This window comes from Eptesicus fuscus, chromosome 7 (genome assembly GCF_027574615.1).
Source record: "Eptesicus fuscus isolate TK198812 chromosome 7, DD_ASM_mEF_20220401, whole genome shotgun sequence".
In the NCBI taxonomy this organism is placed as follows: Eukaryota; Metazoa; Chordata; class Mammalia; order Chiroptera; family Vespertilionidae; genus Eptesicus; species Eptesicus fuscus.
The window spans coordinates 102,143,965-102,171,922 of record NC_072479.1 but is presented as its reverse complement, the minus strand read 5'-3'; the positions used below and the strand labels follow the sequence as shown (position 1 = coordinate 102,171,922).

General features: G+C 59.3%; 1 protein-coding gene across 2 annotated transcripts; it reads right to left on the bottom strand.

The window, feature by feature from the left end:
• Positions 1-2,754: 2,754 nt before the first annotated feature.
• SYNGR1 (synaptogyrin 1) lies at positions 2,755-27,398 on the bottom strand. Of its 2 annotated transcripts, none has more exons than XM_008144607.3 (4): positions 27,209-27,398; positions 11,913-12,150; positions 10,449-10,594; positions 2,755-6,223 (listed from the first exon to the last, which is right to left on the bottom strand). In XM_008144607.3, exons 1-4 carry the CDS (start codon positions 27,305-27,307, stop codon positions 6,002-6,004), a joined length of 705 nt encoding a protein of 234 aa, XP_008142829.2. In that variant the 5' UTR covers positions 27,308-27,398; the 3' UTR covers positions 2,755-6,001. The 2 variants fall into 2 exon arrangements, with proteins under 2 accessions (XP_008142829.2, XP_008142830.2); XM_008144608.3 differs by lacking the exon at positions 2,755-6,223 and adding an exon at positions 8,467-9,217.
• Between the last annotated feature and the right edge of the window lie 560 nt (positions 27,399-27,958).

The window sequence follows — 27,958 nt, the reverse complement described above, 5'->3', positions numbered from 1 at the left end:
TATTTGAAAGGGTTTTCATGTTTCCCCAAATTTCCTGACTCTGTTAAAACCCTTTTCAGCTATTAATGACTTCCCTCCAGTCCAATGAGTGACGATCATGTTCTAAGTTTTGAAGTGATGGCAGTGGGGGTGGCTGGTCCTGTTGGAGGCTGACACTCTCCGCTGTGCTGTCCTCTGTATCCCTTTCTGAGATGCATTCTTGTGAATTGCCCCCTCTCCCACCCCCACCTAGTCCTTCAGATGTTGATGTCAAATTTTGTGAGGGTTTTTAAATCCTCACCCGAGGATAATTTTCCATTGATTCCCCACCCCACCCCCCAGGGCCCCACCTCCATTGATTTTTTTTAGAGCGTGGAAGAGAGGGACAGACAGACAGAAACATAGATGTGGGAGAAACACATCAATTGGTAGCCTCCTGCAAGCGCCCTGACCAGGGCCCAGGCGGGGAGGAGCCTGCAACCCAGGTGCCCTTGACCAGAATCAAACCCGGGACCCTTTGATCCGCAGGCAACACTCTATCCACTGAGCCAAACTGACTAGGGCTGATGTCAAATTGTGAAGTTCTTTTTGGAGGTAACGTATGTGACAAATTGTGAAGTCAATTTGGGCTGATGTCAAATTGTGAAGTTCTTTTTGGTAACTGTGAAGACTGGAGGGTATGATAAGGAAGACAGAAGGTGCAATGGAGGGAGGGCCACATGACTGTTGAGTGATCTCCATTCCATTGATCTTCTTGAAGACTGGGGGGAAGGGCTGCTACAGGTGAGGCCCAGGTGGAGCAGGGGGGAGGCTTGACCCTGTGTTGGGTCTGTTGGGTCCCACCATGTCCCAGAGGTTTGCTCCTCAGGTGGGCACAGCCTCAGGGTGGGCCTTCCAAGGTTGGTAGGACTCCTGTGAGTAAGCCCTGCAGCCTTCAGGCTGCCTTACAGCAAAGGGAGTGGAACCGGGTAGACTGGAACCTGCCACTCACTCCTTTCTCTCTGAACCCTCACCTCTTCAGGAGTTTCCTCCCTCCTCTCCCATTGCCCAATCCCTCTGCCCTGTCATGGAGGGAAGCAATCTGATTGGCTTAATCATGGGGGCCCTCTTGGCACCAAGACATTAGGACCTGTCAGCCTATGAAGGGGCAGCCCATGGATCACATGTTCACCTCTGTCCAATCAGAGGCCTGGTGGCATTTCCCACGCAGGGTTGAAGGTGGGACTTGCAGATGAACCGGGACTTGGACACCACCAGCACCGTGACTGACAGGCCACCCAGGGGCCAGAGCTCCCTGCTCCTCCCCACCACCCCCGCTCTGTGGGAGTTCCCACACCTACCTCACCCACCTTTGCTCAGTCCGTCAGGTACTGATCAGCTACTTCCTCAAATATATCTTGACTTTTCCTCTTCCCATCGCCATGGCGATCTTCCTGTCTGAACGAGGGGCAGCAACCTCTGGACCACCATCTGACCACCGGAGTGGCCTTTTAAAAGCTCACGCCCAGATGGTCACTCACCCTCCTGTGGGTTCCCCAACACTCAGTATGAACCAGACCTGCTCGGAGGCCTCAAGGCCCTGAGCGTGGGACCCGAGCACTCTCTGGCCTGCCTCTCCCTCATCACCTCCTGCCGAGCTCTTCCCGGGCCAGGGACAAGGTGTCTCCAGTGCCCTCCCCAGCCCGCTTCCTCGCTAGTGAAGCCCTGCTCCTCCCAGAGCTCAGGCTCTGGGTCACCCGCCCAGAGGAGCTGCGCCCGCGTCCAGGTTTACACAGCACCTGCCCACGTCCTCTCAGCACTTATCACGACTTACGTTTTGCTTGCATGTGGGCTTACCGTCATCTCCCCGGGACAGCAGGCCGCCTTGTCCAATGTTGAACTCCTAGGGCCCAGCGCAATGCCGGGCACTTTATAGGGCCTGGGGGCCACTAACTTTAAAAAGTGTCCTGCAGCCCTAACCAGTTCGGCTCAGTGGATAGAGCGTCGGCCTGCAGACTGAAGGGTCCCAGGTTCGATTCCGGTCAAGGGCATGTACCTTGGTTGCGGGCACATCCTCAGTAGGGGGTGTGCAGGAGGTGGCTGATCGGTGTTTCTCTCTCATTGATGTTTCTAACTCTCTATCCCTCTCCCTTCCTCTCTGTAAAGAAGTGCAGGACACTTTTTTTTTTAAAGTGTCCTGCAGCCTGGCTGGTGTGGCTCAGTGGTTGAGTGTCAACCTATGAACCAGGAGGTCACGGTTTGGTCAGGGCACATGTCCGGGGTTGCGGGCTCAATCCTCAGGAGGAGGTGTGCAGGAGGCAGCCGATCAATGATTCTCTGTCACCATCGATGTTTCTATTTCCCTCTCCCTTCCTCTCTGAAATCAATAAAAATATATTTTTAAAAATAGTGTCCTGAGTGAGACATATGTAATACTTTCAATAATAAAGAATTAAAAAAAATAAACAGTGTCCTGCAAACATATGCAAACACAGAAGCATAGAAATGGTCTGGAAGGAATGAGGTCAAGCTCCTAACCTTGGTTGCATCTGGAGGTTGGGGAAGGGTCCAGGATAGGTAATGGTAATGTATGTGCACGCATGTGTGTGTGTGTGTGTACACGTGTGCACATATGCAAAGTGGGGAGCACTGACTTCAACTGTAATGATTTTACTTTTTCCTAAACAAAGATGAACAAAACATGTCCCAGGTCAGGGGAGATGGCGGATGGGCAATCCCAAGCCACACGCGAGGAACAAAGAAACACGGCCACACACTGCAGTCCGCGGGTGGGTTTGAGTCTGCACTTTATTACTGTCACCGGAAGTCACCACCTTCACTTGGTTCATCACAAACGGACGGATGTCATAGAGGAGGGTGCCACGGGGCCACTGGATTCACTCTTGAGAGACTTAACCAGGTGGTGGGGGAGTCCAGAGTGGGGCCCAGGATGGGGACCACCATTCACTGCACACACACACACACACACAGATATATTTGCGGAGCCTTATATTATACATCTTATATATAGAAAATATATATATTTATACTATACACAGGCAGTAACGCTGCAGGAGGGGCGGGCACCCAGACAAGGGCTTGGGCACCAGGGGACGGGGAGGGTCACATCGAGGCGCAGCGCGGGGAGACGGCCGGACCAGCCCATCCTCCCACCAACTCTTGAGAGGGGAGCTCCCCCTTCGTGCTCCTTAGAGTCAAAAGGGGTCTTGGTTCAAGGTTGGGGGCCCCTAGGGGGTAACAAGTGGGGGTTCTTGGTTACATGGGGGAGGCCTGGGACCCTGAAAAAGTCTTTGAAGATAAAGCATCACCAGGGAAGGTTGGAGGGGGAGGGAATACCAGTCTCCCGGGAATTAGTCTCCGTGTTACACCCCAGAGTAGACCGAGAGCCACACCCAGGCAGGCGGCCTGGACCCTGAGCCGCTAGCTCTGTGCCTGACTTTGGACAAGTCACTGCCTCTGGCTGACTGTTGCCTTGAGGGTCCTTAAACTCTAAACTTGTGTGGAACCAGTCTGCCTGGCTGGCTGTGTTGTGCTCGATGGGAGAAGGAAACCCAAACTCTGCAAGGTCAGGGGCATTTCTCCAAGGAAGGGGGGCAACAGGGAGGGAAAGGGGGACACTGCTGGGCCCCCAGGGGTCCTCAGCCAACAGAAAGAACAGGCTTCCCCAACCTCCCAGTAGGGGAGTGGGGAGCCGCGGGTCCCCTCCACGCCCTGCCCTCTGACATCTCTCGCCCCGTTTCTCAGCTCCACCATGGGCTGGCCCCTGCCTGATGGTGGATGTCTGGGCTGTACCCCAGGACCAGTAAGGAAGGCTGCGTGAGCGGAGTCAGTGACGCCCACTCCTGCCGGGGGTCTTGTAAACTCTCCCAGTCCAGGGTGGCAGGGAGTCTGCAATCAACACCCAGGGACCGGATGAAGCTGAAATGTGCCCTGCCCTCCAGCCCAGCACCACCACAGCGCGGCTCAGGGAGAACAGCTGGGCAGACCCGGGGTCTCCTAGTGCCCGTCAGCAGGGGAGGCTTCCGGTGGGGCGTGGGGACGGGAAGGACGTCTCACTGCCTCCTGCACGGGCTTAGAACTTCTGCCAGAGACACCTCCACCCCACCCACCCCCTCACCTGCTCCGAGACCTCTGGGAGGCAGCCCTTCCTCAGAGGCGGAAGCTGGTCAGCAACACCAGCTGCTGCCCGGCCGTCTGGGGTCCTCTCCCCTCGGTGCTGCCCCTGGGGAGGACTTGGACAGACCTGAGTTCGAATCCACGCCCCACTGCTCACTCACACTCCCCGAGCCTCAGTTTCCCCTTCTGTTAAGTGGGGACAATGCTACTTCTCTGGCCGGGAAGTTCCTTCTCCTTCCCTCCCCGCCGTGCCGACTCCTCCATCCTCAGGACCCTCCTGGGGCCTCAGCCCATCATGCACCCTGGTCCGTGGTGGGCCTAGTGCTCACCTCCGACCGGCTGTCAGCTCCTGATCCCAGCGCAGGTGCCCCACAGCTGCCCTTACCTGCCTCTGAGGGTTCTTCCGTGGGCATCAGGTGCTGGTGGTGAGAACAGCCAACACCTCTCTCCACTGCCCAAGGCCTCCTTGTCCCTCAAGGCTTAATAAAGAGCCCACCTTGTGCAACAGCCCCCCCCCAGCCCCCCATCTTCCTTGTACACTGGGGACACCTGCTACTCTCTCCTCTACAGCCTGCGGCCTCCCCGAGCCTACCCTGCACCAGGGCTCTCACCGTTCAGCTTGGGGTCGTTTGTACCACGGCAGCAGCTCCTAGGCTGGCCATGCGGGTCCTTGTCCTCTCTCCTCAGCCTCCCACAGGGAGACTGGCCCCTCGTGGGCCTCCTGACGGCCAGGGGAGGGACCTTCCTTCCCTTCGCTACTAGAGCCCCCAGGCCCCTGGCTGACCCCAGAGGAGGGCAAGACGAGACAATGTCCCAGACCAGCTGTTTCCTGGGATGTCACAGGGCAGGGAATTGGGCCACCTGCTGGGCAGCTGGGGCCAGGACGCCCAGGCAGCACGCCCAGCTCTGCCACTCACGCTCTGTGACCTTGGCCAGGTGCTCCCCCTCTGGGCCTCCTTTCCGCCCGCCGTGGGCAGGGCCTTGGCCTCTCCTAGGGGCAGGGGCAGTGGTCAGTCCTTCGGGAGGCCACGGAAAAGGTGCTGAGCTCCCCGCAGGGCACACACAGCAGAGTGGTATGCAGGGGACTCCCACCCTGGAGGGGCCGGTGGGGACGTGGTGAGGGGCCTGGAGGCAGGGCTGTCCAGTTGGGGAAGAGCAAGGGCGGAATAGGCCCCCAGCTTGCAGCAGAATCAGGGTGTCTCGGGGCTCAGGTCCCGAGGCCTCCCAGAGTAATGGGGGCACCAAGCGCTGGAGCCCCAGGCTGGGGGAAGGGGAAGGCCGGGACGGGGGCAGCAGGTGCCCTGCCTTCCGGCAGCCTAGGCTTGGCCCCACCCCCATCACTGGCTGCCTGAGTGACCCCGGACGGCTGACCTTGACTTCTCCGGGCCTCAGTTTCTACAACCACAAACGCAGACAGCCCCAATGCTCCTAGCAGGGCTGTTGTGTCACACCTAGCAGGTGACAGCCCTAGGGTCTCGCGGGCGTTCAGTTACCCTGCAGCCAGACCTTCCCAGCATCACCCGTCTTTCTCACCATTCCTACCGCTGGCACCAAAAGGCCTCCTCCGCATCTCCTCCCCCTTCCCAGACACCATTTCTCTCACACCCATGCCAAGCATGGGCTCAACACACAGTCGGTGCTCAATGGATGCTCGATGACACAATGGATGAATGCAAACACCCTAGGCTCCTGCATGAGACACACACATGTAGACATACACCCTGCAACTCCTTACTGCCCTTCCCACCCACGCCGCCCTGGGCCTCAGTGGAACAACTGGGAGGCTGACGAGGTGCTGGGCAGGGCAGCCTGGGAGGGAGGGGGCCGGTGTGGGAGGAGGGGGCAGGGGCGGCTGGGGCTGGGGCAGGCGGGGCCTGGGGGAGGAGGAGGAAGCGGTCACTGCGGCTCAGTAGCCCTGCGACTGGTAGCCCTGGGGCTCGGTGTCGAAGGCGTTGGCTGGCTGCTGGTAGGTGCCACCCATGCCGGTGGGATCAGGCCCGGCGCTGGGCTCCACGTAGGGGGCGTAAGGCATGCTGGAGTCCTGGCTGGGGTCCATGTAGTCCTGGGAGAAGAGGGCCGAGTCGGCGCCAATCTGGTACCGCTGGAAGGCCAGCACAGCCTGGCCTGCCTGGGGATGAGGGCCGGGGGGACAAGGACAGGTGGGAGGGGATGGTTAGGGGAGAGACAGACAAGAGCACGGGGTTAGTGGCGGTTAGTTCACCAGACACAGGCAACGGAGGGTTAAATATCCTAAAGCACCAAAGACAAACCAAGGTGACCGATGGAAGGAAAGCTGTCCTTGCAGCAGCCCTGGAGAGGCCCAGAACCACATCATCCAGAACTTCAGAAGTCACCTGCCCCGTGTCCCCCAAACCCAGAGGTCGCTCTGGGCCACCAAAAATTCTAGCCTCCACTGCGGAGTGTTAAAATGGCCCGAAGGCCCACAACTTCCTTCTCAAACTGTGTCCTCGGGGCTGTTGTGCGGAATGGGGAGAGAACGTTTCTTGGCAGGACAGAGAACTGCTGCCATCTCCTAAAGGCATCTGCCTCTCTTGCAGCTAGATGAAAGCAAATAACTAAGTTCTGGCCAATACATCACCCCAAGTTCTTTGTTCACCCTTGACCTGATGCCTGGAATGCAGATGTGATGGCTGGAGCTCTAGTTGCTAAAATGGACCATGAGGTCCAGGAGCCAAGTTGTCGGGATGAAAGAGGCCTGGGTCACTAAGGACTTCTGGAGACCGCCACTATGCCAGCCTTGGACCGTCTTCCCAGACTTGGGCTTCGTTTAAATCACTGTTATTTGCTGCTGAACCTAATTCTAACGGAAACCACTTGGCCCGACGAGTTTGGGAAACTGAGTTAAACAGAGTAAGTTTCAGGAGCACAGGACTTGTCAGAGCCTTGACCATTTCATGTACGCTGGGATTCCCAAGGGGGAAACTACACACCACATTCACCAACCTCACTTATATGACCACTGAAGCCCTTTTTTTTTTCAGTTGGGAACAACTTGTCTCCAGCATCCACGCATAGGTGGGAATTATTTTTCAGTAAAAGCAACTATATTGTTATTGAGGACAATGACATTGACCACACCAAGCTAGGGAGTAAATTAAATGTCACTATAAAAGTAGTTTACAGGTTTACATTGAGAGCTCTCCAGAGTCTCTCCAGCCAGGTAACCTGCCTGTGATGAGAACCCCACATCCCCATTTCTGAGCTGGGAAGACTGAGGCCTAGAGAAGGGAGGCCTCAAGGCAGAATTAGTGCCAGAACACAGACTTGAGCACAGGCCTTCCCAGGCCACACCTCCTTCTGTTGATCAGCCCCCTGACAAAGCACCAAACCAACCAGGAACCCCAAAGGGCCATCAGGTCTGATGCAGGCGCTTGGTGTTTAATTCCAGAAAGTTCCATAAGCCCAGTGACTAGGCATTAACTTCCGACTTGTGTCAGTGGAGAAAGCTCCGAGGGGCAGCCCTTCCTGGGAAGTGGCTGTGTATAGCAAAGTGTCGGGGGCCTGGGAAAGGCAGGCCTGGAGGAGCTGGCTGAGGAAAGCAGGGGGGCCCTCTTGTATGTTCTATGTTGGTGTGAGGTCCTGGCTGCTGGCAGCTCACACGCAGGAGCCTGGAGGAGCAGGGAGGAGGACAGCCCCCTGTGGTAGCGCCTGGTCTTCAGCGCCGAGTCATCGGCAAGCTCGCAGGAGCACGTGGGGAAGGGATGAATGAGTCCCTGAGAGAACATCTGCAGACCTGGCTCTCCCGGAGCCCCGGCTCCCCTGCCCAGGCTGCCTTCCTGCAGGGAGACAGAGGGCTGGAGCAATGACCTCTGCGGAGCCTTTCAGGGCGGCCTCTGACCACAGGCACCTAGTGCGAACTGGGCACTCCTCTGCCCGCCCTGAGCCAAGGCTCCTCGCCATCCAGTTCAAGGGGCCACCGGCAGGCGCACAGGAGCGCCGTGGGCCCCTGCTGATTGGGTTGTGGAGGGGAGGCTGGGAGTTCTGCTCAGAGCCCAGGAACCTGGTGTCCACGTGCCCTGCTTCTTCAGGTCAGGCACACGGTTGGCCATAAGCAGCCGCACTCGTATGTTTCCGGTGTCAGGAGGCTCCCTCTGTGTGCTCTGCTCGGGGCCTGCTTGTGCTCCATCAACTCCTGCAGAGTGTGGAGGAACAGGTAGGTTCCTGCCCAGGCAACTGAGGGCCCCAGGGAGGGAACCTGTGCAGAACTGGAGGCCAAAGTCCTTTAGCAGAACAAGGATTCGAGAATCACCCTGAAGTCAAGACTGTGGAAGTGTCCCTGACTCCTTGGACAGAATGAGTGAATACAGGAATGAGTAAATGATTGAGTGAATAAATGAATGAGGGAACAAATGAAAGAACAAAAGAACCTACATTTATTGAGCATCTCTGTGCCAGCCTTTGTTTCATCCGTATAATGGCCCTGAGAGATTGGTCCATTATCACTCCTCAGTCCAGGGAATTAGACTGAGGCTCAGAGAGGTGCAGGGGTTTGCCCAGGGTCACACAGCACATGAGAGCAGAGTCAGGACTGGAGTCCTCTGATGTCCTCAGCCAGGCCTCCCTTGGCGGCCAGCCTCCATTGGGACTGTAAGATCAGCCTTCATGCCACAGCCGTGGCGCAGGCCCTCACACTGTCCACGGCTCAGCACCCTGGCAGCCAACATAGGGAGCTACCTCCCACCCTCTAACAGCCCATGGCGGTCCACTGAGGGAGATTTCGGTTTGGTGGTCTCCCCTCCCCTGCACATGGGCTCCTGGGGCCAGGGATCCCTTCTGATTCATCACTAGGCACAAAACAGCTGCTCAATAAATGTTTACTGAACGAATGAACACATGAAGAGTAAACAAAAGAGGTAACAGGTAAGTGGCTGGTCTTAACTGTCCTCTCGAGCCAGCCCTCCACTGCCCTGGCTGCCCTGGCATCCTGGCTGTTGTAGGCAGCAGGCTGCCCCACACCCTCGCCAGGGGGCGGGACACAGGGCTCCCTGCCTCGGGGTGCCGGGCAGGCCTACGGCTGGGCCGAGCTGGGAAACAGCGTGTTGTATTCCTCCTGGAAGGTAAGGTCCTTGAATCTCCGCACGGCCAGGGCTGCGCTCAGGCTCTGCCAGGAGAGAGCAGGGGTGAGGCCAGCAGGGAGGCAGGCTTCAGTGGGCCACGGGTGCCTATCGCCCGCCTCTGCAAGTTCAGTGTCCAATTGCCCACTCCTCTGGGAGCGCCCTCCATCTCAGGGCTTGCTGCTCCCTAGCTCTTCCCCGCAGGCCAGACGGCCCCACTTCCAGGGGCCTTCTCTGGTCTGAATACCCAGGGTCATCGGGTTTTTCCTCCCAGCCTGGAGGACACAGAGATCTGGAGTGACCATAGCTGGCCTGCTGGGGCCTGAGCCACAGGTCTCCCCTTGCAAACTCTAGCTCCCAATATTGTATCAGGGCGAGGGGTCCCTTGAGAAACGAATATCCAGGGGCCCCAGGGCAGGCCCAGGAGGGTGCGGCATGGGGGCTCCTCCCTGCAGAAGGCTCGGCCAAGGGCTGCTCGAAGGCCTGGGGAGAGGGGACCCTTGGGGTGAGAGCGATGCGACCCAGGCATGTGCAGGAGATGAGAGAAGGGATGCACTGAGGTGCCCTGGAGCCTCATGCCAGGGCGGTCTTGCTGTCTCGCTGGTGGCGCTCACGACCACTGGGCTCAGAGCCCACAAGTGCTGCGTCTGGCCAGGCCGCGCAGAGACACGCTCTCCCTGACCCACACGACATTTTTCCTTAACGCGAACACTGCCAACACACCAAGAGCAGACTCACATAGAAACTCCGATGCCTGGCTTCTCTGGGAAACGGAAGTCCTGGCCTCTGCAGGGCCCCTGCCTACCTCAGAACAGGGCCGAGGAGAGGTGCATTGTGGTCAGGCATGGACATACCGCCTGGCCTGCCAGGTGGGCACCTGAGCTGGTGACACCCTTCCCCCAGTCTAACCTCCCAATTTTACAGATGGGAAGACAGAGGCCCGGAGAATTAGAGGCAGCTCCCGGGTGTGACCCAGGTCTCCTGCCTCCGAGGCCTGGGCTCCTTCCCAGCCTACAACCTCGGAGCCTCATCTGCCGTGAAGCCTCAGCATTGTCGCCTGTTACAGAGGAGAGAGAATACCCACCCAGCTGCCGTGGTGGCGCTCTGCACCAAGCAAGGGCCTGCCATCCCCCCGTGACTGTCCCCTCTGGCAATGGAGCGGTCCCCTTCCTCGGGGCAGCCCCCCCCCGGGCGGAGGGCAGAGCAGGATGGAGTCCCTGCCGTGCTGGCAGGCCGCAGGCCGCAGCCCGGAGCCTGGCTGGGCAGGTGGTTACTCACCCACGTGAAGATGGAGAAGAAGGAGAAGGCGATGGCGGCCCGGGCTGCGTCCGTCCCTTCGTTAAGCGGGTTGTCCTGGGGCTTGGAGACCTGCCACTGGTTGGCCAGGTAGCAGAAGCCCACGAACCAGAGGAAGGCCCAGAAGGCTGCGCGTCCGCCAGGGTCAGGGGAACAGCCCCGCATGGGGGAGGGGTAAGTTGGGAGGAAACGGGGAACCAAGGAACAGGGGGAGGTTCAAGAGCACATCTCCCACCCCCGAGGGGGCAGAGAGGGCAGCACAGGGGAGGTGGGGCGAGAACAGGGAGGTCAGGCAGAGGCAGCCGAGAGGTCCCGGAAAGGATCCAGCGAAGGCCCAGGGAGAGCCGGGGCAGGGAGAGGGCGGGAGAGAGGGACGGAGGCCGGGAGGGAGGGACAGAGAGAGAGAACAGCCATCAGCCTGGGCCGGCCTTCCTCGAACCTCGGCCAAACACAGACTTCCCAGCTGTCCCTGACTGGCCCCCGTCCACCCGAGGCCTGCAGCTTTCTGGGAGGAGCGCCCCGACACCCCATCACCCCTGACGGCAGCCTCCCAGAGATCAGGGTAGGGGGAAGGGGCGGGGGGCTAGGACAAGGGTGTGGCTCACCCCCAGCGGGCCTGAGCCTCGACCCCTAATGTGCTCGCAGCCTCACAAAGTCCCCGAGGTCAGTGAGGGGCCCTCTGGAGCCAAGGTTTGGGGAGCTCAGTAGGGGAGCCCGCGGACAAGATCTGTGGTGCCCAGGTCCCTCCAGAGAGGCCCGAGCTGCCCAGAGAGCAGTGTGCCCAGCGGATGGGCCTCTGGAGCCCCGCCCCGCCCACAGGCACTGCGGGGCACCCTGAGGCTCTGTGGGACCCAGTTTGAGAACTATGAATTTTGTTCTAGTTCCTTCAGGTCTGAGGGCCCCCAGACCTGCCGCCAGGCTCATCCTGAGTCCCAGGCCTGAGTCCCAGGCCCGGAAATGGAGGGAGGTCCCTGCCACAAACCTGAGGCCATGGCCTTAGGCTAGCGAGGCCGATGTCTTTCTACTGACTCTCAACCTAAGCCCCCACCAATCATTCTCCAAACTCGTGGGACGGAGTCACGGTACCTCTGCCAAGGCCGTTTCTGAAGGGCAAGAGCAGCAGGTCACCTAGGCTCCCGGCTCCAGGGTCTGACCCTCCCAGGGCACCTACTGTGTGCCAGCGCCTTCAGTCACCACGCTGTTTAGTTCTCGGGGGGGCCCCCCAGGGCGGTGGCCACTGAGTGAGATGGCGCCCCTGGATGCTGCAGTCCCTCCTCGCTGTGGAGCTGTGGCCGCCGGGTTTGCAGGCCAGCACTGGTCCCACGCTTCCCTGTGGCAGCCCTGTGACCCCCAAGCCTGTCCCTTTACCCGCCTGTGGGGGGTGCGTGGGGATCCACGGGACCAGGGCCGGGACAGCCCTCTGCGGACTCCGGGGCGGGGGCTCACCCGAGACACCGATGTCTGACAGGACGGCCTTCTTGCGGTCCTTCACGCTGCTGATCTGCGGGAAGTAGACGTCCAGGGCCAGGTAGAGCAGGCAGGTGATGAAGGTGAGCACGCCCACGGTCACACCGTAGCTGCAGGCATTGGGGTTGCGGTTGTAGATGCAGAACTCCTCGCCCTCCAGGGGGGTGTTGAGGTAGCCCTCGTTCACGATGGAGCCAAACACCACGATGGAGAACACCTGAGGCGGGGGGGGGGGGGGGGGGCGGGGAGGCCTGAGACCCGGGCAGGCCCGCCCAGTACCAGCCCGGGGTTGGGGGGGAGTTGCCCACCAACACCTCTCAGCCTGATGCCTGCCTTTCTTCACCCCAAATAGCAGGCGTTTCAGAGGGAGGCCCAGAGAGGGAACGCAACTTACTTGGGGTCACACAGCACAGGGCAGGGTCAACTGCTTCCACCCTCAGCCCCGGATCTGAGGACCCTTTCACTGTAGATATGCTCTCCCGCACCCACCTATCCCCGCCCCCCGCCACCAGCCAGGTCCTGAGAAGGCCTCTTGAGCCCCTGGCCTTCCAGAACCAGTGGTCTCATGTGCTCCTGGGCAGGGAACCTGCTCGGCCTCCACCCCCATCTTGTGCACCCCTGCCCTCCACAGAGGTCTCAGGCCCCACCTGTCTGTCCTTGGTCCCACCCTTCCCTGCTGTCTAGGCCCTGACCTGTGGGAGGAGTGGTGAATGGAAAAAGCATCCCTGGCACAATCCTGCCAATTACAGGGGAACCTGCAGCACCAGGAGTGAGTTACCTGTGGTCCCTCACTTTACCCCCCACAGGTCTATTTCAGTTTGGCTGGCACCCAGCGAAGATGGCCCAGGACCCCACTTCCTGGTATTCACACCCTGGACTGTGGGCCAGGCCTAGTGACTGCCACAGAATATGGAAACAGTGACAGGCTATCACTTCTGTGAGGAAACTACAGACTCCGGCTCTCGGCCCCTCCTGCCTGCTCCCTCTGATGTTTTGAGCTCCTCCTGGAAAGGCCTACCTGGTTAGGAACTGAGGGTCAACAGCCAGAAGGGAACGGAGCCTCTCAATCCAACAGCCCACAGAGAAGTGAGTCCTGCCAGCACCATGGACGTGAACTTGCACATGGGTCCCCCCTCAGTCGTCAGGTGAGCCCACAGCCCCGGCTGACACACCATGGTAGCCGGTGACAGGCCTGAGGCAGTGGCGCCTTGCTAAGGGACACCCACCACAGGAACTGAGAGATAACAAACGTTTGTTGTTCTAAGTCAATACAGTTTGGGGCCGTTTGTTATGCAGCAATAGCTAACTAATACAACACCAGTGCCATCGGCATTTTGCAGATGCGGCAGCTAAGGTGCAGGTTCTCGTGAACGTGCCCAGCGTCACACAGTGATGTCTGGTGAGTGGCAGGGACCTGACTGAGGTTCATGCTTTTTCCTCCTGCCTCTTGCCTGCCCTGAGACTGTGAGGGTCAGCAGGCCCCACGGTCACACATGCAAGAAGGCAGAGCCTCGGCCAGGGGGAGTTTTTATCATCCATTTCCCACTGCTCTTTGCTTCCCAATTGTTCTACAAAAAAACTATAATTTCAATATAAGCCAGACATCTTTTCATACTCAGCTGACACCCCAGATGGCTGGTGACTCCCAAGGCGGGTGTGGGGGAAAATATGAGAAGCAGTATTATTTTATTTATGTTCTTTATCTTATCTTTTTAAGATGTCCACACTTTACATGGGTTTTATAATGTGCTGGATATATGGGCATAGTAGTGATATATATAAAACAAATACGTCTACATTGAGCGGGAGGATTGATTTGAAAGTGTTTTCTGAAGGCGTGTGGGACACCACTGGTTCATGACTGTGTCCAGAAGGATTCTGACCCAAATGTCCAGGGGATGAAGGGAGAAGCAAGCGATAGCCTATCCATACAATGGCGCATTATTCAGCCATAGAGAGGACCACAGTGCTGATATAGGCCACTAACAGATAACCTTACAACAAGTGGAAAACGAAAAGAGCCAGGCACAGAAAGTCGGTATTATATGATTTCCTTTACATACTATATCTGTCATAGAGACAGAAAGTGGACTGAGGTTACCAGGGTATGGGGGGGGGAGTAATTATTTATTGGGTACAGAGCATTTCATGGGATGATGAAAAAGCGTTGAAACTAGAGAGAGATGGTGGTTACTGTAAATGCACAATATGCCACTGAGCTGTATACTTTAAAATGGTTTATTGTATGCTATGTGAGTTTTTATGCAACTAAAAAAAATAAAAGAGAAAGGATTATGGGGCTGTGTCCTGGCCCGCCAGGGGCACACGTCAGCCAGTCCTGACCGGGAAGGGACACACGCCCGGTCCTTCAGACCGGCCGTCCTCCGGCTCACAGCTCCGTCCTGTCACGGGTTCTGCATGTCACAATCATGAACCAGAAGGGGCGACTGTACTGCCCGAACTTACAGACTAAAACACGGAGCTTCAGAAAGCGGTGACACTGCCGCTAGCAGTGCGGGCTGAACCGGCACCCGCTCTCGGACTCTCAGTCCTGTGCTCTTGTCCCCCTGACCGGGCTGACTCTCAGCCTCAGGAGGCGGGTCCTGAGGAAGGAGCGGTCTTTCCTGAGGCCTGAGGGTCAGCAAGACAGCATCAGCGTGACTGGGTCCGGCAGTGAGTGCAAAGGCCCTGGGGCATGAATAAGCTTGGTGTGTGGAGGAGGCGCTGGAGGCCAGTGTAGCTGGAGCAGTCAGTGAGTGAGGTGACAGGTAGGCAGGGGCTGGCCCCAGGGCCTGGAGGGGCGGGGGAATTCAGGAGGCACTTCAGGCTTAAGAGCAGACCGGTGACTTGCGCTGACTTAGGTTTAAAAGGAATCACACTGGCTGCGATGAGAAGAAAGGCTGTAGGGCAAAGGTGAAAGCAGCGCCCAGGTGAGGGATGAGGGGGGCTGGTGTGGGAGTGTGATGCTGAGAAAGGGGGGGGCGGGGTGCTGAATGTGTTCCGAGAGTAAAGCCACCAGAACCTGCTGACGGGTCTGCTGTGGGGAGAGAGGAGCGAGGAGCAGGCTGGGAGGGGCTGACGATCAGAACAGAGGCTGCGCATTAGGTCCCCTGAAGGCGGCAGGGCTGGGCTGGACTGGGAGCCTCACCTGAACCAGGCCTGAGAGTCTACAGATGGAGAAACTGAGGCTCGGGGAAGGGAATGAACGCTGCCAAAGGCACACGGCCAGCCCCTGTGGTCTCTCGGACGCCCGCCAGGATTCTCAGCCCGAGTTTAACTTCTCCGCTTAGCTGCCATCTCCCTACGAGGAGTGGGAGGCAGCACCCAGGAGCAAGGCATGCACCTCGGTTTCTGTCCCTCGGCCCTGGCGGCCCAGGGCAGAGAAAGAGGGACTCCCTCAGGGCCACTCAGCGACTCTTAATTCACCCCGTGGTCCCCGACCCTGTTCTCCTGTCACAGCTGCTTCCGGGAACCTGCCCGGGTCACACGGCTGCTTAGGGGGAATCCAATCTCAAACCCGAGTCTCCAAAGCCAAGCCGGTGCCCTGTGGCCTCCGGGGTGACTTGCGAGGGCCAGATCTGCAGGGCCAGCCAGGAGCACAAGCTGCCACGGAGAGCCGGAAATTCAGCCAGAATGAAACTGGGTGGCGGCGGTGGCGGCAAGGGGAACTCATCCTAACCAGCGGGTCTGCTGCGGGGAGGCAGACAGGAGCGCGGAAGCAGGGAGGGTGCAGGGAGGCTGCTGGTCCCTGGCAGGCATAGGAAACACCTTCCCTGGCGCTGCAGAGAAAAGCTGGAGCACACACACCAACACAAACAAGGCACGTCCAGGGCAAACCAGCCACGCCAAGGCTCTTCGTTCTCTGCCATCTTTATAATCCAGTCCTGGCACTTTTTAAAAATGGATTCCAGTTGGCACCTGGAGCAGAGCTGAGCCCAACTCAGAAAAACAAATCGGAAGGAATTTCGGAATCTCAGAATTTCAGGATCTTGGACTGTTGGATTCAGGGACCAACAGAAGCAGAGAACCGCCAGTCCCCACCCCGGCCTCCCCTCCCAGCCCCCACCCAGCCCTCCCAGGGGGCTGGGGCTGGCACTGTTTGATAATTTTGTACCTGCTGTTCCCACCTCCCCAAATGAATGCCCCTCCCACCTTTTTCACCTTCCAAATAGGAGTGAACTCCTTCTCTCCCTTCAAAACTCTACTGGGAGGTGGTGACCACCTGCCACCTCTGGCACACCCTCCTCCGCAGTCACTCCCCGACCCTGACCCCGCACACACTCCTGCTTGAGACTCAGTTACCCGTGTGTCTCCCCCATGAGCCCCTGCGACGGCCCACAGCCCCCACAAGGGCCTGGCGTCACTGGGACATAGATCACCAAGCCTCTCATTTAACCCTCACCCAAACCTCTAAAGATAAAATAAAACCTAAAAACACCCCCACAAAACAGACTCACTTGGTCCATTTCACAGAGAGGGAAGTTGAGGCTCAGAGGCCTGGACTCTGGGGGCCCACAGCAAGTAAGCAGGGTGCCGGGCCTCCTGCCCAGGCCTGCCCCCAGCCCCATTCCTGAGTGGGAACCAAGCCACTCAAGGACTGAATTCCAGATTCCAAACTCTAGGATCAGCAAGAGATCCAGGAGGGGCCACCTGCTGTCCCAGGCCACCTGCTGTCCGACACCGTGTCGCCGCCCCACAGTGCGGGAGGGCCCAGGCCACATCTGTCTGTACACAGGGCTGGAGGCTGTGCGGCCACTGCCGGGCACTGGGCTAACCCCGGCTCCAGGGCGAGCTGGGCCCCGCCAGTGTGGAGGGTGGGGGGAGTGGCAGAGGCCACTGCCGTTCACCCAGAACGTCCCAGAGCCCTGGCTTTAAACGTCTTTGGGCATATGCTGACTTCCCCCAGATAAGCTGGAGAGAGAGATCTGGGCCTGCCAGCTCCACATGGCACCCTCTCTCTCGCCCTGCACGGGACACCTGCTCCCACGCCGAGCGGCTGGGAGGAGTCGCTGCCCTTGCCCTATGCTACAGGCAGCCAGCTAGCTGACCTGCTCACCCCTCTGCACTCTGTAGTCTTGACGGCTGCCACTTCCAGGTGGCAATGTCGCTTACCGAACCCACGATGGTCCTCTCTCTGTGAAGATGTGGAGTAGGGTGGCCGGCCCCTTCCGCATGTGGGGTGGTGACATGGTGCGGGACAGCAGGCGCCCTTGTCTCCTCCAAGAAGCTCCAGCTCATCAGCCCGACTCTCACCAGCTCTCTCCCAGCCTCTCAGGACCTCAAGCTATCCTCACTGGCTCCCACCCAGCTGCTAAGACCCCAAACTGGGCTCACCTCAAATCCTGCCCAGTCTGGCAGCCAGGCCTGTTGCTCCCTCCTCCCCAGAGTAACTCTCGAATCATCCACGCCTCCCTGCTGGCCAGGCCAGCATCACCTCTTGCCAGGCGATGACAGCAGCTTCCCAGCTTCTGTGTGTCCACTCCCGCCCTCTGCACTGTCCCTTTGCAGCGGTTGGAAAGATCTCTTTAAACCCGAATCAGATCATGTCAGCCACCGCCTCCCCATCCCACCACCCACCCCCACTCCCAGTGAACCCCCTCCCCCAGGGCTCAGACGCCTCTCCTACCGCTCTCTTCTGCCTGCCTCCCCAGCTCGTTCCCGCCCCAGGATCTTTGTGCTTGGCTGTGCCCTAGGCCTGGGAGACCCAGAGTTCCCCAGATCTCCCTGCAGGCTCCCACTGGTCCCTTCTCAACACCCAAACCTCAATGGGCGACACCTCCTCCGAGAAGCCCTCCAGACCAGACTCCCAGATCTACAATATTCTCCAATAACTCCATTTATTTTCTTGACAATGCCGTCATGTGATTTTATTCTGTATTTTGCTATTTGTTGGTTCACTTGTTGGGTGTACATCTCATCCCCGGAGCCAGGCGGAGGGTCAGGAAAGGAAGGCTCTGAGGGAAGCAATGAGTGAGGCTGACGGATGAACAGAGGCACAGGTAGCTCGGAAGCCGGGAGAGGGGAGTGCTCTTTCCTCAGCACCCCGGGCTTGTCCCCCCACGTGCACACCTGTGACCACGGGAAGCTCCCTCCGTCCCTAACAAGGGGGCTGCCGAGTGCAGCTGAACCCGCCTCCCAGCAGTGTCCCCGCCCGAGTCCTCCGTCCTGCCTCCCGGCCCCGGGGAAAGGCTGAGTGGAGAAAGGAGCCACCATGCTTTTGAGGAATGAGTCAGGCTGCCAAGGGCCCCCCTTCCCGAGAATGGGGCCCTGCCCCCCCAGGGTCATGTGAGGAAAACGGCTGAAGCCACGGCAGGGGCGCGTGACGGGCACCGGGCAGCCACTCGGCTTCCTGAAGAGCCTCCTGCAGCGCCGCAGGGCGGAGGCCGGGCGGGTGGGGCCCCGGGTCCCTTCTCTCCTCCCTGCCCGGCACCGCCTTCTGCAGCCTTGGATGTGACCTGCTGGGGATTAGGCTGTAATCTTCCCACAAGCTGTCCCGTCCACTCTGGTTCTCGGCGGTGGGGGCGGGGAATGGGCTCCTCTGGGCAGGGGCCTGGCGAGCAGTCTCCCCCCACCCCCCTACCCGCCCCCCCCCATCCCCAAAGTGCTGACACTCAGCCTGGGTGACCTGAAGGCTCCCCCTTCCCTCCGCCCTGTCCGCATCCTCACCCTCCCGTGGCTGTGTAACAAGGGGGCCAGTCGCCGCATTAGAGAGGGAGAAACTGAGACCCAGAGAGGGGTCAGGGCTCGTACTTGGTGGCAGAATTATCCGGATGCCCACCCCTCACTACAGCCCCGGCCTGGCTGTCTCTGCCCTCTCTGCGGCGGGAGCAAGGCCAGCCCTGGAAAGGGGTGTGACACCAACTGAGCACAGCTGAGCCCTTCCCGGCAGGACCTCCTGTGCGCCCCTGCCTTACAGGGAGGGAAACCGAGGCTCTGTGGGTCCCCCGGCTGGGAAGAAGGGGTCTGCTCGTCCTCGCCGCAGTGCCTGCCTCCGCCGCCGCCGCTGCACGCCTGCGACTGCTCCCTGCTTCCTCCGGGACAGCCCCAGGTCCTCAGAGAGGGAGTCTGGTCCCAGGCCCTGCCTGGCATTCTATTTTTTAAAAAATATGTTGTTACTGATTTTAGAGAGAGAAACACTGATGAAAGAGAGAGAGAGGAACATTGAAGATTGCCCCCTGCATGACCCTGACTGGGGACCGACCCCGAAACTGGGCAGGTGCCGGGACCAGGAATCACTCTGGCGACCTTTCGGCCCACAGGCCCCTCACCCGCCTGAGCCACGCCGGCCAGGGCCCTGCCTCGAGTTCTGGAAGAAAAGGAAGACACAAGCGGAAAACCCTCTGCTGTGAGAGTCCTTCCAGCCAGTCACACGGAGCAGAAGGGAAGGGGAGGACACGGCGAGCTGGGAGGAGTCCTGGGAGGCTTTACGGGGGAGGTGACATTGGAGCTGGGCCTTTAAGGCTGGGTGGGAGACAGGAATAGGGGTGGTGGGTTGAAGGAGGAAGGCGGAGCAGTGCACGTCACAACGCAGTTCACCCACATGTGGAGTCCTTCCGAGACGCCAGGCTTGGTCTAGCGCTGGGGCTGGGACAGTGACTGACCTAACAGACCCGGTCCCTGGCAGCCTCTCCCTGCTCTCCCGCGCCTCTCGGCCTCTCCATCTGCCTGGAACTCCTTCCCCCCGCTGACCCCACCCCTCTCATCTCGACCCGACCATCATCATCATCATCGCCCATCCCTGACCCAGGGAGTGCTCCCTCCATATTTCACCTGGCTTCTCTGCACCACAGCGCCCTCACCGAAGAGCAGGCACCCAGCACGCGCCCCATGTGAACATTAAACAGAAGACGCAGGGTGTCTGCGTCCGCGGCGGTTGGGTCCAATGGAGGACATATCCCTCACTGCCTGCCAGATGCGGTGAGAGATCCATTAATAACAGCCAGCCAAGGGATTTGGCAACGTGAAGGTCACGGGTGACGGAGAGCTGGGGAGAAAGCCTGGCGAGTGCGTGCTCGAGAAAACGGGAGGAGAGACCTTGGAGATGGTGACCGTAGGCAAACCTGAAGGACCCAGGAACGGCGAGGGCATGGAAATAACACATGTGTAAGGTGATGGGAGAGAGCCAACGTGGGGAGGGCAAAACTGGGGTGGAGGAGAGGGAGGGAGGAAGGAAGATGGGACGGTTACTGAGTCCTGAGTAGGTGAGAGGGCGGAGTCTGGTGACAGGGAGAACCACTTGGGGGAGGGCCGCGTGCACAGCAGGAGGGTCCATGGCTCAGAGGTCCCAGGCCCAAGGACCACCGATGAGGGGATCAGGGTAGGAGAGGGAGAGGGCTGGGAAGGCAGGAGGGGTGGGGAGTGTGCGCAGCTACAGGAGAGAATGGGCAGGCCCAGGGCACACCTGGCGAGTGGCGGAGGCAGGTGAGGACAAGACTGAGGGAGGAGGGCAGCCAAGGAGGTGAGAGGCCAAGACGTAAGAAAGAAGGATCGTGGCGGCGGGCACTGCAATCAGGAATGAAGGCAGAGGTGGTACTGGAGGGAGCGGCACCAAGGGCAGGCATCGTGGAGGGAGAGAGACAGGGGCCTGGGCTGGCTCACCGTGAGGGACTGGCTGATCCTGCGCTGGTGTGAGCCTCAAATCTGGGGAGAAAGGTCTGGAAGCTGCCTCAGGAGCCAGAGGCACCCTGCCCCACCTCCAGGCCCAGCAGAGGAGGGGAAAAACGGCCCCCACTAAGAGGAAGCAGGGTCCTGGGGGGAGGCCCGGTTACAGTGCAATTTACAATGAGGGACGTTCCGAGGGTGGGGACACAGGCCCGGTCCTCGTCCCCCATGAGTTACTGGAGGAGTTCCGGGTTGTTGGGGTTCCTGGACAATGACCTTCTAAGCAGTCTGGGTCTCAGAGCCTGGAGCCCCTTCCCCAAGTCCTCTTCCCCACCCCCTCCTCCCTGCAGAGAGGAGCTGAACAAAAGTCCATGCCCAGTAGGGGGGCTCCCCCCCGAAACACAGGGGCACAGCTGCCCCACCAGGCCCCACTGACACTGCTCTGCTCACACACATGAGCCTGGGGCCCAGGCCCCCCCCAAACATTGGGGGCGAGGGGGCAGTGGTCCTTAACGTCACTTCTTTAAAGACCAAGCAGTTCTAAAGTTCCCGACCTACAATCCACTGGCAGCAAGAGGGGGGCTCTCTGAGCACGGAAAGGGTGGGAACCATCAGCCCAGTCCGGACCATCCTTTTCCGATCTGACAGGTGGGGAAACTGAGGCCCAGAGAGCCTGGCACCTTGCTCACGTCAGCGGCCAGTCCGGTGGGAGTGGGTGCAGCAAGCGCCCTGCCCTGCCTCTCCTTCCCCTGGACAGACAGCTGGCTCCTCCCGGGTAGGCAGTGTGGCTCCCTCGCCAGTGCTGCCATCTGCCCTCTCCCTTCCCCGCCTCCTCCTCCGGTTTTAACTCCTCTCTGCCTCTCCTCCCCCGGCCTTTGTTCTTTCTCTCCAGGCTCAGGCCAGCCTGGCAGCCTCACAGCCTTGCACAAGCAGACCCCGGTGGGGACACCTGGAAGCAGGGAGCAGGGGCCACGTCCTCGAAGTCAGGGTGGGCTGCGATCCTGGCAACTCCAGGTATCGTCTCCGGACCTCAGCTTTCCACCTAAAGCGGGGCCACAAAACCCACTTGGCCCGGGACGGTATGTGCCCAGGAGGAGTGGATCCTATGGCGGGCCCTTTAAACGTTTATTCCCACAAACCTTCCTATCTGCCCCCACACTCAGGCTCCGCAACCCCATGTCACAGATGTCAGAGGCTCCCAGAGGCCTGGGGGTTTCCAAGTCCCGTTCTGGGGGTCCTGCTCTTGATGCTAAACTCTCCCAGGCCCCCCGAGCTCCTGCGCTGCCCCCCGACACAGGAAATGCCAACACACCTGGCAGAATCCTATCAGCCAACATCTCCAGGAGACCACCTTGCGCTGACCCCACCCTCCACCTGCCTGCAGGGTGGACCAGCCACGGCTTAGCCACAGGCAGGTGAAGAGGCGAGAAAGCTTCCAATACTGTTAGCGATAAAGGCCAGAGACTCACTGGACCTATCTTGATGGACCTCGCTCTCTAAGTGAGTGACAGGGATGTGACGTGCTGGGAGAGGACAGGTGAGATAAGACCACACGTTTCCTGCCAGACACCTGCCCCAGAGCCCTCTCCACAACACGCTGGCCGTCACCGGGAGCTTCCGAAACACACCTCTTCTCTGCTTAAAACCCCTCTCGTGGCTCCCTAGGGCCCTCAGATCAAGTCCAGCGTGTATACTTGTCACCCGAGGCCCTGCCTGGGCTGTCTACCCCTACCCCCCTTTTGATTCATCACTCTCACTAATATACCGGGGCCCCCAAGAACTCACCCTCATTTCTAAAACCCACTCAGACCTCGTGCACATTCTGTTCCCCCTCCCCACTTCTTTATCGGAATCAGCTCGGGAGTCACCTCCCCCTGGAAGCCCTCCATGCCTCCACCTGCAGAGGTAGCTACACCCCACTGGATCTCCTTGCAGCGTCCCAGGCCTCCTAGATTGTGCCTGTCAACTCAATTCGGTTCTCATTGGACTGAGAGCACCTCCGGGGGGACCCAGGCTGGCACTGACAGGGACTTGACACGTGTGGAATAAACGAAGGAAGGCCGGAGGCTCTGTCTCCGCTGGGACCACACGATGACGAGAGCGTGCCATCTAGTTGGGAGCTGGGACAAGGGGTCTTGTCTTGAAGCTGCTGCGTATGCAAAGTGGGGTCAGCTCTTATACTCAGTGTTCACTTGTGATAATTAAGGGGGGTGATAAAAAAAAAAAGGGTGCAAAATCTCCCCCCTGAGCTACCCCTTGGTGCCCCTGCGACCCAGACAGGGAAGCCAAGGGGAGTGTGTATTGAATGAGGACCCCGGGGACCGCTTCAAACTGCGCCTCTGACAGTCTGAGCCTGGAACGGGTAGACACGTTCCCTCCACACAGTGCCTCACTTCTGTCTTCTGGGGGGGACCACACACACCCCACTTACAGAATCCCCAATGCCCTTAAGAGAGCAACCCCGAAAATGGCAAACTCTCAAACATTTTATCGTTTTATTTTGCCAAAACAGAGAATTAACTTAAAACACCCTCTCATCTACCAGCACCAATATTCTTCCCCACAGGTCATCTGAACCCCCTAACAGACAGACTAAGCGTTCTAAACAGAAGGTGGTCCCTTACATCACATCGGCCAGTTCCCTGCTAGAGCTCCCTTTGTCCCACTCGGCTCCAGCAAAAAGGAGTCCCTACAGGCTACAGTCACGGAGCAGAGGGGGTGATCGAGGCACAGGGGGTGGGCACAGCAGGGAGTGGCAACAGATCCCCTGCCCCCCCCCCAGCACACCCCATCTCCCCACAACCTGGTTCAGAGGCAGCAGCTCTGGGCTTGCCCTAGACACTGTCCCAACTCAGCCATCCCCTCCTCACCCAGGGCAGGAGCTGCCAGAGGGCTCACCAGCTCTCTCCCCACCTTTACCAACATGGAATTACCCTGACAGGTGTGTGTGGGGTGGGGGCAGGGGGGGCACAGAGGCAGAGGGGAGCTGAGAAAGCCTCAGTCAAGAGACAGGGGGTCCCAGGGCCTGCTTCTGCCCCAGCCAGGCCTGGGGGCTCAGAGGGCTCAGGTTCCAGGGCGGGTCCAGGTTTGGGGAGGCCCTGAAGCTTAGATGGTTCGGGGCCCTCTTTCAGAAAAAGATTTTCTTACAGATATTACAAAATTACCCGCCCACTGCTCACATGGCCGGCGCCTCCGGAGCCGAGGAGTCTAGGCAGCACAGGAGTCCTGGACAGAGTGACCAACAGGCTGGGTTTGTCTGAGGCCGGGGGGCTCCCAGGACCTGACACTTGCAATGCGAAAGCTGGGAAAGTTCCAGCAAACCAGGAAGAACTGGTCACCCTGGCCCTGGAGCGCAGGCTTCAATAGTGAAGATGAAGCTCCCCGCCCCGTGTACTAGGGAGCAGGAGGGGGAGGGGTGTGCTCCCCAACATACTAAAATGTCTCAGCATGCCACTGTTTGAAAAAGACGGGGAGGCCCTGACCGGTTTGGCTCAGTGGATAGAGCGTCGGCCTGTGGACTGGAGGGTCCCGGATTCGATTCCGGTCAAGGGCATGTACCTTGGTTGCGGGCACATCCCCGGTAGGGGGTGTGCAGGAGGGAGCTGATCGATGTTTCTCTCTCATTGATGTCTCTAACTCTCTATCCCTCTCCCTTCCTCTCTGTGAAAAATCAATAAAATATATTTTTTAAAAAAAAGAAAAAGACTGGAAGAAGCCCTGGCCAGTGTGGCTCAGTGGATTGGGCGTCGTCTGGTACACTGAAATTTTCCTGTTTGATTCCTGGTCAGGCACATGCCCAAGTTGCAGGCTAGATCCCCGGTGTGTGTGTGTGTGTGTGCAGGAGGCAGCCAATCGATGTTTTGCTCTCACATTAAAGTTTCTCTCTCACTCTCCCTCTCACTTCCTCTCTCTCGAAAAATCATTTAAAAAGGAAAATGGCTGGAAGGAGACAGCAGCCCTCCCTAAATGGTGGGATTTCACATGATTTCTTTTCTTTATTCTTTCTTTTTTTTTTAATATATTTTATTGATTTCAGAGAGGAAGGGAGAGGGAGAGAGAGATAGAAACATCAATGATGAGAGAGAATCATTGATTGGCTGCCTCCTACACGCCCCCTCTACTGGGGATCGAGCCTGCAATCCAGGCATGTGCCCTTGGCCGGAATCGAACCTGGGACCCTTCAGTCTACAGGCCGACGCTCTATCCACTGAGCCAAACCAGCTAGGGCACATGATTTCTTTTTTCCCCAATTTTTCTTTATTGTGATAAAACACACATAACATAAAACTTACCACCTTAACTATTGTTAAGTGTACAGTTCAGTGATATTAAGTATATTTATACTGTTGTGCAACCATCACAAGTGATTTTTATATTTTCCAATAACTGACAGGTTTCACTTTTATGACCAGAAAAAACAACAACTATATTTAGGCAGGCCGGTGTGGCTCAGTGGTTGAGGTTGAGTGTCGACCTATGAACCAGGAGGCCACGGTTCTATTCCGGTCAGGTCACATGCCTGGGTTGCGGGCTCCATCCTCAGTGTGGAGTGTGCAGGAGGCAGCCGATCCGTGGTTCTCTCTCATCATTCATGTTTCTAGCTCTCTCTCCCTCTCCCTTCCTCTCTGAAATCAATAAAAATATATTTAAAAAATAATAGAAAAAAAAAAAGAAACTACATTTAAAGGCGTCAGGGTTAGGAGGCTCTGGGGGCAGGAAGATTTGGGTCCCGATTTTCCATCTCCCACTGACATGCTCAGTCACCATGGCTTCTCTGAGCCCCAGGTTCTTCAAGTGTGACACGGGCAGCTGCAGGAACCGCTGGGTAACCGCCCCAGGGCCCTGCACACAGCGGTACTCGTTCAAAGTTACTTTTTCTTCCTCCTGCCTGGAATGTCTTCCCCACACCCCAATGTGCACATCTGTAAACCCTCCTCATCCTTCCAGGCCCAAATGGACATCACTTTCAAGATGAAATCTCTCTGATTCCCGCGGCAGGCAGGATAACCCCTCTCCTGCTCTCACCCCTCGGCCTGAGGGTGCCTGGCTCACTCCACAGTGGGACTAAGGGCTGTGTCTGAGTCATGCCACCTTCCCTCGGGGCCAGCAGACTCAATCACGCTTTGCTAAATGAAGCCGTCACAGGCAGAAGTGACCCAAGCAGACGAACTGCCCAACCCCCTCCCAAAGCCAGTGGCTTTGCCCTCCCAGGCCAGTGGCCCAGGAGCCAGCCAAGGGGGGCAAGGCACACAGCCAGCCCACCTGGCCAGGCAGGTGACGCCTCGAGCTCTACCTTCGCCAAAAGCCTGCTGGGTCTCTGGGGAGCTGGAGGCTGGCATAGATGAATGAATTCAGTGCCACAGACCCTCGTGGATGCCCAAGGGTGCCAGGCCTTGTTCCAGCACTGGGGACCCAGAGACGAACAGAACAGGGCTCCCCTGCCCTGACAGAGCTCCCCGTAAGGTGAGCAACTTCCTGTGACCCAAAGAGGTTCGAATGGGTTTTAGACCAAAAAAGGTAGCGCCATCGGACCCTAATATGGCCCTGAAAACCCAGGAAATGAGGGAGCTGGAGCACCCGAGGCCTCGCTGGCTTTAGGTGTAGCGCCCTGGCGTCACCGACAGTGCCACCGACCAGCACCTCCAACCCAGGGCCTCCTGGTCTGGGCGCACAGGAATGGTCCCCAGGCCTGTAGAAGCAAGACCCTCTAGTGAGGGCGCCTGGGCAATGGCCAGCCAACCCTCAGGAGCTGCCGCAGCCATGCGAACCCCTCCCTGGGTCCCAGCCTCCTCTCCTCCTCCTCAGGTCTGAACAGGGACCCCACTCAGCCCGCGGTACTGGGGCGTTCCGCCCCCCACCAGGCTGAAGGTCCAAAACGGGCCTTTCTGTTTTCACTGTGGGGAGGGGACCTTTCCCAGGGCCTCCCAACCCCCAAAGGCATCCAGGTGGATGTTGGGGGGGGAGGCGATGTCAGGGATTCCCGAGCTCAAGGAGGCCTCAAGGAGGCTCCTCCCCAGATCGGGAAACTGAGGCCGCGAGAGGAGGTGACGCTCCTGCCTCAGAATTTAACTTCTGGTTTCCCGTGAACATTTCTTGGGTGGTTTCCAGCCCAAGGTCACGCTGCGAAGGAGAGGCAGCTCCCAGGCGGCAGCCAGGTATCTGGCTCCCAAGGCATCGCTCCACACCCTCCGGACCCGCCATGGAAACCCGTCCTCTCCTCTCTGAGCGGCCCCCGCAGGCGCGGCGTGCACCCCGCCAGAGGTTCCACGCCCTGATCCACCCCCCAAAAAAGGCCCCTGGAAACCGGGCTCCGTCCCCGCGGCCGCCGGTCCGCCGGGGCGGCCGCGCGCAACCCGAGCCGCGAGCTGCAGGGCCGCGGCCTGGAGGTCACGGCGATGGCGGGGGGCGGGGGTGGCGAAGCGCACGGACTGGGGTCACCGGGGAAGCGAGGGCCCCAGGAACGGCGGCGGGCGCTCCCCGCGAGCGTCGAGACCCCCGTGCCCAGGGCCCAGGAAGGAGGGAAGGGCGGGCACCGGTAGCCCATAGGACCGCCCCCCCCCCGGGTGCCGCGGCCCTGCCCAGGGTCCGATGGGGTCGGGGTCCACCCGGGCACGCCGCCCTTACCCGTGCCCCCACCCACCCCCGGCGCGGCCCGGCCACCCAACCGTCCTTACCCAGGACACGACGCGCAGGATGGTGTGCGGCTGCCGGACCAGGGTGAGGGGGTCGAAGGCGCCCCCGGCTTTGCCCGCTCCGTACGCACCCCCTTCCATCGTGCCTGCACCCGCACGGTGCCCCTCGCTCGGCGCGCGCCGTCGGGCCGTGCGCGTGCGCGGCGCCCCCGCCCGGTCCCCGACTCGATCCGCGCGGCCCGGGCTCCCGCGAGAGGGCGCTGTGCGCGGGGCTGGGGCGGCCGCGGGCGGGCTGAGCGCGCCCCCGTGCGCCTGGCGCGTCTGCCTCGGCGCCTGCGGGGGGCGCGCTCGCGGCGACCTCTTTGCGAGGTTGGGGGCTGGGGCGGAGGTGTGTGCAGTAAATGCGAGATGTGGCCCCCCCTTGGGGCTGCGGGTCTACCTGGCCCCCTCCCCCCTAACAACCCCCTCCCCCAGCCTAAGGCTCTGGCTGAAACCATCGCCCTTATTGATTGGCTGGTTTCCTGTCGCTCCGTCCACCTCCAACAGAGGGAGAGGGCAGGGACGCGTTCGTCCTCCTCGGAGGGGCTGGCACACAGTAGGTGCCGCATGAGGATTTCGGGAATGAATGAATGAACTGCGAAGGAATGAATTCTCTCAGAGCCCTCCAAAGCCCCACTCCACCGAGGACCTGTCCACCTGGCTTTACACTGACGTCATGCGGGTCCCTGTGTCTGCGCACCACCCACCCCCAGCCCAGGGGGCCGACGCCCCGGGCACAGAGGTGGAGGCTGA

Coding starts and splice junctions, on each gene's coding strand:
- SYNGR1 (XM_008144607.3), bottom strand. CDS start 27,307: ATGGAAGGGGGTGCGTACGGAGCGGGCAAAGCCGGGGGCGCCTTCGAC. Junction 10,595..11,912: donor GTCAGACATCGGTGTCTCGG/GTGAGCCCCCGC, acceptor GCGGACGCGCAG/CCTTCTGGGCCTTCCTCTGG. Junction 6,224..10,448: donor TCTTCTCCATCTTCACGTGG/GTGAGTAACCAC, acceptor CCTCATCCCCAG/GCAGGCCAGGCTGTGCTGGC.